The sequence below is a fragment of the Camelus dromedarius genome, chromosome 2 (genome assembly GCF_036321535.1).
Source record: "Camelus dromedarius isolate mCamDro1 chromosome 2, mCamDro1.pat, whole genome shotgun sequence".
Taxonomy (NCBI): Eukaryota; Metazoa; Chordata; class Mammalia; order Artiodactyla; family Camelidae; genus Camelus; species Camelus dromedarius.
The window spans coordinates 109,981,638-109,996,081 of record NC_087437.1 but is presented as its reverse complement, the minus strand read 5'-3'; the positions used below and the strand labels follow the sequence as shown (position 1 = coordinate 109,996,081).

General features: G+C 36.8%; 1 protein-coding gene across 1 annotated transcript; it reads left to right on the top strand.

The window, feature by feature from the left end:
- Positions 1-661: 661 nt before the first annotated feature.
- LOC105086785 (keratin-associated protein 13-1-like) lies at positions 662-1,228 on the top strand. The gene has a single exon (XM_010977364.3). The coding sequence runs from the start codon at positions 713-715 to the stop codon at positions 1,226-1,228; it is 516 nt and encodes a 171-aa protein (XP_010975666.2). The 5' UTR covers positions 662-712.
- Positions 1,229-14,444: the final 13,216 nt, after the last annotated feature.

Below are 14,444 nucleotides of genomic sequence, written 5' to 3'. Positions count from 1 at the left end.
TCTTCATAAGGGACCCAAACTGGCCTGCACTTACAGCTCTGTCTTGGCTCTGTTTCCCACTGTCACCACATCTTCAAATAAATGCCTAGTTTTCTCTCTGGTTCTAGCCATCACTGATATTCAGTTTGTCCTAACTGGTCATTTTTCCTTTCCATTGTGTCTGAGACACATGTGTGATAGAATGTACTAGACGGACAATAATTTTGAATGAGAAAACATGGTGGCAAGTAAGATCTGTATTAAGTAGGTTCCTCATTCAAGCCAAAGCTGTGCCTTTTATCCACTGACAAAGAAGAAAAACAATTTTATCTTATTTACCACTATTTGAGGAAGGCATCTGCCCATCATTTTCAGAAACAAGACACCTGAAGATTATGACAAAAGGAAAAGGAGGGGTTTTCCTGACTAGGATGGGATAAGCATTAATGTGAAATAGTCATAGCATTTCTGACATAGGTGGGTTCGTTGGCAGTGGCTGTAACACCAAAATTACAGCTCCCATAAAAACAATACGGGAAAACAATTCAATTGCAATTACAGAGAAGATTGCTGAGTTACACACATGTAAATGAGGGAGTGCAAATATGCAAAAAATGAGCCCGTAAGTTACCACACCTACTGCTGAGAGTATATAAATGGCACAGTCCAGAGGTGACATTCAAACTCAGAATCTTCTCACTGTAACTCAGCCGAACTCACACCTCCTGTCACCATGTCCTACGACTGCTGCTCTGGAACCTTCTCCTCCCGCTCCCTTGGGGGCCACCTGCGCTGCCCAGGCTCCTCCTGTGGCTCTTCCTACCCCAGCAACCTGGTCTATACCAGGGACCTGTGCTCTCCCAGCACCTGCCAGCGGGATTCCTCTTTCTACAGTGGCTGTCAGGAGACCAGCTGTGAGCCTATCAGATGCCAGGCATCCTGTGTGGAGTCCAGCCCCTGCCAGCCATCCTGCTGCCCCCAGAGGACCTCCAAGCTCTGCAGTCCCTGCTGGACAACTTACCCTGGGTCTCTGGGCTTTAGGTCCAGCAGCTGCAGCTCCCTGAGCTCTGGATCCGGAAGCTGCTACTCAGTGCGTTGTGGATCCAGTGGCTTCAGACCTCTGGGCTATGGAGTCTGTGGCTCCCCTTCACTGAGCTATGGGTCCAATTTCTGGTACCCAATCAACTTTCCTTCCAGAAGTTTCTGTTCATCTTGTTACTGGCCAATTTGTAGATCTGGCTTCTACTGATGAATTGATAGAAGAGCCAAATCCATTTGAGAAATTCAGATTCTGTGCTATTATCTATTATCTCAATTTCCTCTGTTGAAAAGTATTCTAAAATTCCTTGATCACGAACAACTCTTTACCTCTCCAGCCCTCAAACACTAGTTGATAGATGAACTCCATCAACCTACAAAATTAATGAGAAATTAAAATTGAATTGCAGACAGAATTTATTGTTTTGCACTTCTCCCAAAGATAGATGGAAAACCAAATAATTTTATTTTAATAAATTCTTTATTCTGCTATCCCAATATGCTGTTAATGTTGTTATTTATTAGTGATGTGTCAGCTAAGATTTGCGTTATCATTGCTGCTGTTAATGGGCTTTGGAAGCTCAGATTTTGGGGGCTAGGCACTAATTTTGGTTGGGCTTAGCTATTTTTCTTTCCCTAAGCAGTAGTTTTCCTTGGATGCCTGTAGTTTCTAGACACAGCCTTTCTCTAAATGGAAATCTCAAGAGATTTGAATACCTTTATATAATAAATACAGACCATGCATCTCTGAAGACATTATGTATAAGAGTGGTTTGAAGAATGTAGGAATAAAATTTAGACTTACATGATGAGGCTTGTGCATGAAGGCTATTAAGATGGAAGGCTGGTGTGTGGGTGTACATTTTTAGAAAAAGAGCACCTATGAGCTTTAAATAATCACAACACAGGAAATTTTCTCATTTTTTTAATTGACTAAATCCCTGTACCCCAATTACTATTTTCAATCTGCTCAAATTATCACCATTTGTATAAAAAAGCAGGCAACACACTTAGATGGGCAGGAACTAGGCTCAGCAGGGTGAAGTTGCACCTGGGTTCTTAGCCAACATATAAACTGAATCTAACTGCAGAAAAGAAACTTTTAATACAGTTGAAAACAACAGTTTCAATTTATATGGAAACAAAATTGGAAATACTTTATTTATACCATTCTTCTATCTTATAACCGAGTGTTATAGAATGTAAGATACTAACACAGATGGTATAATAATAACTGGAAACTTAATCTTTATATGGAACAAGTAATGTTTAAATATTTTTTCCTGTTCTTTATTTTATAAGATCCTCAAACATTCCTGAAATTAGGAAATGGGATGCAGAGTAGGAGAGTCTTGGCAAAAAATCTGTTCTTAACAATTGTATCTCAGTCTTCTCATCATGTTCTCTTTATTTCCTCATTTACTACCAGTGTAATGAAATGTAGCATGTAAAAGAAGCTGTGCAGTTCATCACATCCAACCTAATTATACTACAGAGGTGGAAACTGAAACATAGAAGAGTTAAATAGAATTTTACAAGACTCACAACAAGTTATCGTACACTTAGAGTAGAAGGACTTTATTCCATCCAACTGCACCTTTCTCCCTTCCCTCTTCTTTTCCCTCATGTGCTCCTTCTCTTCCTCCTGGTCCTCCTGCTCCATGTTTAGGAAATAGCTATGGTGCTTACATAGTTAGAGGCAAAAATGAAGGAACAATGAAAAAAACTGGGAAGAAGATTCATCAGCCATTGCAATATAAAAACCCAAATGGTAAATAGTAAACTCCTCTATAAACAGTCCTGTTCATGAATTTTAATGATCCAAGTTGGTCTCATGCTCATAATCTCCAACCAAAAGAAACAACTAAGTTTCATACTATGAAACATAAGCACTAGCAGAGCACTCACGGGGAGTGGCTGTAGCTTTTTGGCCAAGCTGATGCCTCCTTTGTTAATGTCTTCTTAATCTGAGATGCAGGAGTGGAAAAGTTTTCTGACCATAGGAATGTACTAATGTCTTAGGTTTTTTATTATTGCTACAACAAATGATATCAAATGAGCCATACACATATACATACATATGGCTTAAACAATAAAAATGTGCTATCATTCTGTAGGACGAAAGTCAGACAGTCTCATTGGGCTAAAATTATGGTGCTGGCAGGGCTGCATGTCGTTACAGAGGATATGGGAGAAAATCTATTTATTTGCCTTTTTTTGTTTTGTAGTGGCTACGTGAATTCCTTCGCCCACGCCCCTCTTCCACCATCTTCAAAGCCAGCAATGGTGAGTCAAATCCTTCTTATAATGTATCACTGTGACCTTCTCTTCCACCTGTCTCTTCCATTTTGAAGGATGCTTTTTAATTATATTGGGCCCACGTGGCAATCTCTCTATTTTATCAAGTGATTAGCAACTGTAATTCCAACTACTACCTTCATTACCCTTGCCACATAAAGTAAAATATTCACAAAGTTTATGAATACCTTTGAGGGGCCATTAGTCTGCCTATCAAAACTAGTAAACAAGCAGGTTTATAGAAACAACTCAAAGATTGATTGAATAAAAATAGCACTATGATGACATGCTCACAAAGAGGAGACTTCAGTGGTGGGGACAATGAATTTGTAATACTGCAAGTATGTCTGAAGGTAAATATAATACCTTATTTCAGGTTGATAGTCAAAATAAGAAAACTATATTATTTTATAATAAGAAATTCATAACTCCTGAGCTGATGTCTTGTCATTACTACTCAGGAAACTGCATCTTCTTCCTTCATTCCAAGGCTCTGACACATTATAAATTTCCCAGAGTACAGATTTTATTCTTCCTATATTTCAACAATTAGTTATAGTATAGTGAGTAGTCCAGGGGTCATCCAGATTTCACCAACCTAATCGTATTCTACACAACTAGCAGGAGACCACCTGACATTTATCTAGTTGCCTCTAGTGACATAGGGAAAAAATGGATGTGGGGCGTGAGGAGGGCCATGTCCCATGTCTCCGCTGAGCCCCTGGGACATGCCTCGCCAAGTGTGGGTCCTTCGCTTCACACAGGAAGGAATTCAAGAGTGAGCCACAGTTGAGTAAAGATAGATTTATTTAGACAGATACGTATTGCATAGAGTGTAGGCTGTTTTAAAAGGGGTGAGAAAGGCCACGAGGTGTGGGGGTTGGGTGCCTGGGTTAAAGTAAAAGTAGGTACACACTCCACAGACGGAGTGCCGGCCATTTCCAAAGACAAGAGAGAAAGAGGTGGTCATGAGGTGTGGAGTTGCCAGTTTTTATGGACTTGGTAGCTTCATATGCTAACAAGTGGGAGGGTCATTCCAACTACCCTGGGGAAGGGGCTAGGATTCCTAGGAATTGGGCCACTACTCACACTTTGACCTTTTGTGGTCAGCCTTGGAACTGTCATGGCGTCTGTGGGTACGTTATTTACCATGCTAACATATTACAATGAGTGTATAATAAAATCTGAGGTCTACTAAAAGTCAAATATCCCACCATCTTGATCCTCAAGACCTGGGAGTTGCATCTTCCACCATTTTGGTGTTAATTGCTGTGAGATTCCTTGGATGGCTGTGCCCTTGCCCCCTTAACTCCTGTCTCACTAGCTTCCAGATTCCTCCTGCTGTACCTCTGAGAGATGGACTGTGAACCCAGGGGTTTGGGTCTCAACCTGCTGCCCACACAACTAAAGTTCCAGAAGCTGCTGATTATCTGTCGACCAACCGGTTTCCAGTTCTGATTGCCAAGAATAAATGCACTCTCATGGATCATTTCTAGGCACTTGATTTCACCAATTTCTATTTATTAATAGTTGTCTCAGTAGTGATTATAGAGAGCAGTCTTATCCTCCCCAGCTCCCTGACCCCACATTTTTTCTTTTAATTAATCACACCTCAGAATACACTGTCAAACATTTTGCCGGTACTCTTATTTTTACAATATTTTCATTAAACCTTTACCATGAACCCGAATCTTTGTTATGGAAATATATTGTTGAATATGTATTTTAAACATAAAATTGTTTTGTGTGTTACTCCACAATGAAAAAATAGATTAAGAAAATGTGTGCTGTTTGTTCTAACTGGACTGAAAGTCTAACAGAGAAAGCAGATCCTAAATAATGAGCTATAAATTGGTTCTTGATGCTACATTAACATACATCAAAGAAATCTCACCTGGTCAGAAAGGGCAAGAAAATATTCCCAGAGGAATAGCATTTGAAACAGGCCTAAAGGAAAAGTAGGGGATTTAGAGGTGGGGCTTTGAGAGAAAGTGTTTTTAGGTCCAAAGTTTTGAGATGTGCATTATAAAACTGAAAACCATTTTGTCTGGTTATTGAGGAGAAAGGAAAGAATGACTTGAAATTAAGCCAGAAAGATCTGGGGGCTATTCTCTATAGGACTTTAGAGGTCTAATTCAGGATTACACTTTCTTTAAAAAGCAACAAAAGCCATTGAATGATTTTAAGCATAGATATAAGATTGTTGCACAGCAACACATTTTTTCTTTTTGTTTTTTAGTTCTTTAAATGTATCCAGTGATTTTAATGCTATTTGTTGAAAATACAGTTTTTCACATTTGAATTGATTTCACATCTTTGTGAAAAGAAGTCAACAGTATATGTGTAAGTCCATCTCAGAACTCTATTCTGTTCCACTGAATAATTACCTATACTTTTTTTGGTACCATAATATCTTAATATACTTTTATATTAAATTCTGAAATGAAATAGTGAAAGTCTTCCAAATTTAATTCTCCTTTTTAAAGATTACTTTGCCTATTCTTGCTTTCTTATATAAATTTTGAAATCAGTTTTTCAATTTTTATAAAAATGCTGGGTGGCATGTTTGTTCAGAATGCGTTTAATCTACAAATCAGGGATAATAAAAAGCTTTCAGTCCATGATATATCTCTCTATTTATTTCAGTCTTAGTTAATTTCTTTCTGCAGTATTTTATAAATATTAAATATGGAAATCTTGAATCTTGAAATGTAATTTTAGAGTATATATTTTGCTGTTACTACAACATATTTTAGACTGAGTTTTTCATAGATTTTTGGTTTGTAAGTAGAAATAAAACAGATATTCCTGTGGTAATTTTGTATGTTCCTTAGGCTTTTTTTATGTATACAATCATTCTACTTGTGAAAAAAGAAAGCTTTCTTACTCCCTTACTGATAGTTATGCCATTTATATGTTTTTCTTGCCTTATTGCTCTAGATAAGACCTATAGTCCAATGAAGACTAGAAATGTGTGGGAATACATTAATGTTGCTGATTTGTGTGTATATATATGAGTAGGAATGTGCTACATTCTCAGTCCACAACAATAACATGTATTAATTAACAGACATGTATCTTTTTAGCATTATGAACCTTTTTTAAAATTTTATTTTTATTTTTAAGGTATAGTCAGTTTACAATGTTGTGTCAATATCTGGTGTCAGCACAATTCTTCAGTCATACATGAAGTATTATGAACCTTTTCTTCACAGTATCAAATTATATCTGACCAAGGGAATGAGTTAAAGTTGACTGATATTATTAATCTAGTTCATTTAGAAGGCATTTGCAACAAAATTTCTGCTCTTATCCTCAGTGAGCCTGGGATTTCCATTTTCAAAGTCTCTTCTGATCAGGAAATGGAAACTTTACATATAGTAATTGACTAATTAAATGTCTTCTAATTCAAGATTGCCGTATTCACCATATCATACTATTCCTATCACCTCAGCCTTTAAATTTCACTGTAATTCAGTTTAGCTCCAACTTCACAAGACTAAAAGAAAACTTTTATTTGGTGATAGAAGGATGATAAAGGAAATGGCATTTAAAAATAACTCTAAAAGCTGGGACTTTCTTAAATATCAGAAACACAAGTGTTCTGAGAATAGATAAGGGTGAAGGAGGAGGAAAGGAGCGAACTTCCCTGATGCTAAAACTGTCTGCTGATTCTTCCTAAGAAGTCCTGCAGTCTGCTTCCTGACCCTTGCTGCTTTTCTGCTAAGTAACCTCCAAACTTCTCCCTTACATTCTTTACAATAGTTTTAACCCAGAGGCTCTGCTCCAGGAAGAAGGTAATGGGCAGATAATCTCAGAGGAATGGACAGACCCTCTGCAGTTCCCCCATGACTCCAGAAAGATTCAGTGAGGTTAAGGGGGATACAGCAGCACCCTGCAAAGCACCCTGACTATTATCACCTTTCCTGTTCCATCCAGTTTTTTTTTTTTCTCTAAAAATTCAAGACCCCAACTCCAAGATGGATTCACATTCTCTAAGGCATTCGCCTGCTGGCAAAGCAATAAAGCTGTTCTTTTCTGCCTCTGAGTCTCAATCCATTTTGGGGGTACAGAGGCCAGTTTTGCGGCAACGAGGGGAAGTAAAAAAAAAAAAAAAGATGAAGTAAAATGACCAAAGCAGAGAGGAAAAATATACACTTGTGTTCAGGGAAGAATTGAAGATCAGTTGGTTTATAGTAAAAGGAGGAATTTGTGTAGAAATGAGAGATGGGTTTAGCATTATAGGATGGGTCCATGTGGACATTCTGCCTATTGGACTTCATTAATCATAGGTTTTCTTTTTTTCTATTCAAATTGGTGCAATCATCTAATTAAGCATCTTTGCTCCAGTTTCTTCCCAGGTCAAGCTATTTATAAACACTCATGTATTCATTCTCCAGATGTACTCATTCCGCTTATAAAATACTTTCTCTGGGAAGTTTATTGACATATAAGATTGTTATTAAAGTCTCGCTGTTAAATATACTTATATGTTGAAGAACTGCTCATTTACAGCTTTAATTACTGCTGTAATTAAATCATTATTTAGTTAAACTTGCTAGATGGTAAGTTCAGAGAAATGGAAGCCAAATTTCTAAAAATTGTTTTAAAATTTTCGTAACATAGAGAAGTATAGAAATGAAAGCATTCTCCCTGAAAAATAATGTAATAGAACATTTGTTTACCATGCATTCCCTAAGAACAAAATGGAATGCATATTATTTTGAGGATCAATTGGTATCGACAAGATGTTTGGCAAGGTACTGCTGAGGCATTACTAATAAAAAAAAATATGGGAGTTAAGTTTGGGAGAAAACAAAGCTGTTATCTACAATCACTAATGTGACAAGAATAAATAAATAGAAATTGGTGAAATCAATGGCACGGGAATGATTCATGATGAGTTTCCTGGGAAACGGAATACATTAATTCCTAGAAGTAAGTACCACATGCCGGCTGGTAAAAATGATGACTGGCAATTCCTGGAAATAAAGTCACTTAGGCAGCAGGAGCTTGGAAACTGAACCCCTGAATTCAGGTCTCACAGAGCCAGTGACTGTAACAGATGGGCAAGGAATGAAGCAAGAGGAAACCAGAACTCTGGTCGGGACAGGAATTTTGAGAGCTCTAATGGCAGTGTGAAGGAGAGCAGGGCTGCCTTTGCAGGGAACTGAAGCCTCAGACTCACTGTTGCTGGAATCTAGGCAGGATCTGTCTTAATCCTTTTAAAGCCAGAATGTTGCCCAAGCCTTGGTGTTCGGCTGTCTCCAGAGCAGTTTTACGTGGAATTGGGATAGTTTCTTGAGAAATAATAATACAAGTTTTTATACTTTGAGACTTACATCCTTAAATGAAACATAATTATATTTAACTTCAGTACCATTTGTGATATTACAAGTTTACTGTTTCCAACATTGTAATTACCAGTTGTGTGTGAGTGCTTCACTTTATTGCTGTATAATTATTATTGAATCAATCCCTGGTTTGTCTTTAAAAGGAAGCTTGCTTTTTAAATAGAGTATTTCCAGAGGCCAGAGAACCATTTTCACATCTGAAATATGCAGATAATTTTTAATCATCAGAGATTGCCCCAATTTGGCAAAAGTGGAAATTTTCATATGGGGATAACTTAGAATATTACCTTTTCAAAAATTATGGAAGTTATAAACAAAATCAGATTGAGTTCACAGGAGAGCACCTGACATTATTATTTCAATTTCTGTTGGGAATGCCACATAAAATATTGTATATTTTTCTCTCATTATTTCAATCCCTTCAGATTTCCCAGGAACAGTCCCCAAACCATGAATATTTCCCAAGCAATCTAGTGACAATGATGATGGTGGTGGTGATAACTGATAGGAGAGGAAGAGAGACAGACTGAGAAGGCAAGATAAGATCCTCCTTGAACAATTGAAATTGTATTAAATGAAACCTAGGAATTAAGAGTTTTATCGGTAATTTCTATGACACCTAGAAACTAACTCTTCTAGATCTCAAGTTCTACGTTTATACAATAAGTGGGTTCAACTTGGGGATCTATGCCATCACTTAGGTCTCTCATATTTAATACATAAGAAGAGAATAAGGTATGTTCATTTCCTTAAGGAAATGATACCTTTAGCAAGTCTATGATTCTTTTAGAGCCTCTCTTTTCTTGTAGGGCAAAAAAGGACTTCCGGTTACAATGAGTAAATTCCTCACAGTTCTGCTTGACAGCATATGATGAAATAATGCATAGGAAATTTCTTTAAAGATCCCTAGGCTCTACACAAAGATAGCATTTTATTTTTATATTTGGCTCATTTACAAGCTGTTTATTTGGAGACATTGTTTCCTAAAGTTATGTATATTTATAAAAGCTTAGAAAGTAACCATTAAAAAAATCAAATAGTATCAAATTTCATGGTGAGATACAACCAAAACAGACATATGGGTTGCTCCAGAAGCTCATTTTCAGCTACTGTGAGTTTGAGACTTGGGAAGGTACCAAGATGGAATCCATGCCGCCCAAACCTAGACCCTTCTAGGCCTTCTAGAGCAGCTTGTATGTCTGTTTTGGTTGTGTCCCACCTAGGTTCAGTGATAACCTCCTTATCGCCCTTAGAGAAATGAATCAGACTAGAAATTGGCTGTTGGAATGCAAAGTTCAGATACTTTGCCAACCAAAATGGGGCAAATTCAATTTTAGTTACTAAAAGCTCATAGACATTTTTTTCCTCAGTCTTACGAATATATACTAGTCCTTTATTTACTTTTTTTTATTATGAACCAAATCATATAAACTAAATTCTCTCCTTGTTTTCTACATAACTAGTGTATATACCAACTTCCAAATTCCCTCCTGCGAGTACAGACACATAGTCAGTTGTTCGTTGAGGGAATTCACCTCTCCTCTGCTTCTAAGATTTATAGTCAGAGAAAGTTGTGCCTTCAAACTATGAATTTCCAGGAAATTATTACAATAAGACACTTAAAGTTCTGAAGATATTAGTTAAGACCTTGCACACACGTAGGATTTCAAAACCCGTTCACATTTAATCCTGCAAGTACACAAGGAAACATGATTAGAAAATAAACAGATAACAAACCATCACATTATTTTTGGATTAAGGGGTTTAGTACATTTTATTCATGTGAATTTCACTTTGAGGAGAGAATCTATTCAAATAAATTCTATCAAAAATGCTGGCATTAGACTTTAAATTTGGGTTATTGTTAAGTTTACTGCCGATAATACATTTAAAATGTGAAAAATCAGTAGATATAAGATAAAAATGAACTACAAACTTTTAAATGAAGAGAACCTCATGACTGTGAATTAATTAGGACCACTCATAAAATTCAAACATCAAAGAAAAAATGGAAATAAGAAATGTTTTTAAAAGCATGATGATGATGATACAACCCAGTAAAATTTGAGAGATACAGTGGTTTAGAAGGAAATTCTTAGATTTTAAAGTATATATGACCATTCAAGAAAGCTTGAAATTTTTTAGTGCTTTATGTGAGGAAGCCAGAAAAAAGAATAGTGATTTAAACCAAAAATAAATTTATGATAGAAAATTATAAAGGTAAGAGTAGAAATCAATGAGATAGAAGTCAAATATAAAACAGAGATAAACAACATGGTCAAAATTTGGATTTTGAGAAAATCAATAAAATCAATCATTTCAATTTTTAAAAGAAACAGCATATAAGAAAAGAAGTGACTGATAACTTTACACAATTTACATAATTATTTGGAAAATATTCCCCATTCTTCTTGTATTCCAAACACTTCTTCAAAATAGTCCTCTTGGCAAACTTAAGAGTAATCACATAATGAGTAGCAAGCAGAACCACTCTTAGGCAAAGTGGAAAGTCAATAAATTTGTTTTCAAAGGGTACAGAATCTCAGTTCATATCCTCTGCATCAATCAAAGGAGCTTGAAGCCTCATTCTCTTCCAGTTTATTTTCATCTCCAAGTCTACATTTGTGTTACAGTGAATGACGAGGGTTATCAGTTGAGAAGACTTTCCATGCACTCAGATCCTGGTCAATCCAGCTCCAATCTTGTATCGATTATTTCTGTATAGTGTTGGCCCCCAGGATGGTTTTTTTGTTTGTTTGTTTGTTTGTCTTTTTAAGAAATAACACTGAATTATTTGTCAACATTATACAACTGGGCAATTTCAATATGTGTGCTCTTTACTGTGAAATTACTGACTTGCAATTATTTTTTGTTTGTTTGTAAGTCTACATTCCTGAGATATAGATCCAATTCTTTCTGATATGAGGAGTGTTAACAATAGATTATAGTATTTTTTTAACTGCACCAACTTCTAGAAATTGCTAATTAAATAAGTCAGAATTAAATTAATTATTTTATAGATAACTTATGAGGAGAGAATTTTTCTGAAAAAGTTTTCATTTTTCTTCATTTTTGAAGGATATTTTGACCTGATTCTAAGTTGATTATTTTAAAACTTAAATTTTTAACTTTCCATTTAAGAATAACCATTAGGTATTTTTTTTTAATGTTTGTATCTTAAAATTCCCCATAAATTTATAAATTATGTCCATCTTTTTCTTAAATTTTTCAATATCCATCATAGTCATTTTAGACTCTATGTCAACTAAGTCTAATATTTGTATGAAATGTGAATTTGCTCCTATTAATTGCTATTCTTTTGATAGGGGTAATATTTACATGCTCTTTGCCATTTTTTGTAATGTTTTATTGCATTATAGACATTGTATATGTAAAAGCACATTTTGTAGTATAAATATTTATATTTATATACCCATATTGATGCAGAAAAACAGGTGTGAGGCATGACAAGGGCTGTGTCCCAGGCTTTGGCTGAGCCCCTGGGACATGCCCCACCAAGTGTGCAGGCTTTGTGCAGGAAAGAATTCAAGAGCGAGCCACGGTTGAGTAAAGGTAGATTTATTCAGAGAGATACATTGAAAGGCAAGAGAAAGGCCATGAGGTGTAGGGGTTGGGTGCTCAGATTAAAAGTAGGTACACATTCCATAGACAGAATGTGGGCCATCTCCGAAGAGGGAGAGAGAGCCATGTTGCTAGTTTTTATGGGCTTGGTGGCTTCATATGCTAGTAAGTGGAAGGACCAGTCTAAGTAGCCTGGGGAAGGGGCTGGGATTCCCAGGAAGTTGCCCATTTCCCACTCTTTGACCTTTTGTGGCGAGCCTTGGGACTGCCATGGTGCCTGTGGGTGTGTTACTCACCATGTCAATATATTACAATGAGCGTATAATGAAGCTCAAGATCTGCTAGAAGTTAAATCTCTCATCATCTTGAGCCTCAAGGCCTATTGGGGTTTTTGCCACTTCGATGTTCATTGCTGTAGCATTCCTTGAATGGCTACGCCCTGCCCCCTTCCATCCTGTCTCAGTAAGATTGCTTTATATGCACATACAATTTATGATTATATTATTGATACACATACACAAATATATATATGAAATATTTTGATTCACTGTTTCCCAGAGACTGTAAATCTTTTTTCTACATATTAGAAAGGTAAAAGGCTTGTAAGTAAGATTCCTCAAATAACTGAGTTAGGTAGGCACTGTCTCCGATTTTAATCAGCTTGGTTGAACTGCTGGTGTGCCTGTACTTGACCATGCTGCCACTCCCTGATCTGAGCTCATTATTAGATTCTATTTCAGCTGGAAGGGATGTTTGCCTATAGTCTTGTTGCTGGCAGATGTAGCCGGTGTCCTGTTTCTTGCCCCACCCCAGAAAGCATTCAGAGACAAGACGCAGAGGTCAGGAATGTAAAGTGAGGATTTATTAAGGGAGAGATAGTACACTCAAGGGGAGAGCGGGCAGGCTTAGGTGGGCAGCTGCCCTGAGTTTCTTTGGCAAGTTGGCTACATAGGATGTAAAAAATGAATGCATGGAATATTCACTGGGGAGGGAAGGGTTTGGGGTCATATTGCCTGATTTTTATCCCAACTCCACCTTTCAGAAGGGAGGGATTTTTGTCCTTGTTTAGTCTGGGTTGGAAGTGTCATGGTGTCAGTGCATGATGGGTACTTCGAATCTGCGAGGCTAATTTTATTGAGATGGGCATAATAAGCAAAAAGTTATATTTGGACACTGAAGATTCCTCCCTTTTCCCACCTTTCTTTGTTGGCCTCCAGGCCGCTTGTCACTGCAAAAGCTGTGACCACTTGTCAACCCAGAAGTTCCTGCTTTTCTTTATCTGTCCAGGGACCCCTGGTGCTCACATGATGTATGGTTTCCTGCATTTGACCTGTGCCCCTCTTTTCTGCCCAATTTCAGCCATTTGGCCAGTGTCCCCCTTTCTCTACTCATATCTACCTATCTGCCTGCTCTAACAGTTTCAGACTATTTTAGTTTGTCTTTGAATTCACTTGAGCTTTGTTTGTTCTAGTTACTGTATTTTACAGTTTTTGCATTTTTTGTTTTCATTTTTATATATTCTAGCACGCTGTTAAAATTCTTAACCTTGTCTTTAATTTCTTAAGGATAATAACCACAATTATTTTTCCATGCATTTCTAATATGTCCATTATCTGAATCTCCCATAGATTCGTTTGTACTCCATGTTATCTGTTGGTTTGGTCTTGTGTTGCCTTTTTTGTAGCATTGATAATTTTTAATCAATGACTCTAGGTAATACGAGGCTCTGAATGAGTCTATTTGCAGAAGAATTTACTCTGAGTGTACCAAGCTAGGGTAAGATTACTAACATTGTCATATAATCATGAAGGATGAAATTCGAAGATTGACTTCGGTTCCTTTAAAATATATTCTGTTTGCTTAACCTAAAAATTCTAGTAGAGTCTTTACAATCCTAGAATGTTTCAAAACCCTGGAATGTGTACCTATATTCCCAGCTCGTTATAATATGCAGGGGTTCTAATTGCATTTATTCACACTATGAGCCCACTAACATTTTTGGAATTAGTGGGCAACTCTAGGAAGAAAGCAGCGCAAATGCCAACATTTCTGTTGACTTAAAACTCTCCTAATTTTTACCTAGCAGTTCTTAATCTGGTTGTACTCCAATGCTTGTGCACAGATTACTTTATCCAGTTTTACTAGAGTTCTAGTAGTGATTTGAACCACCCAGTTTGTTGCTGACAAAAGTTA

Excerpts from the sequence above, each read along its gene's own strand:
- LOC105086785 (XM_010977364.3), top strand. The coding sequence starts at position 713 with ATGTCCTACGACTGCTGCTCTGGAACCTTCTCCTCCCGCTCCCTTGGG.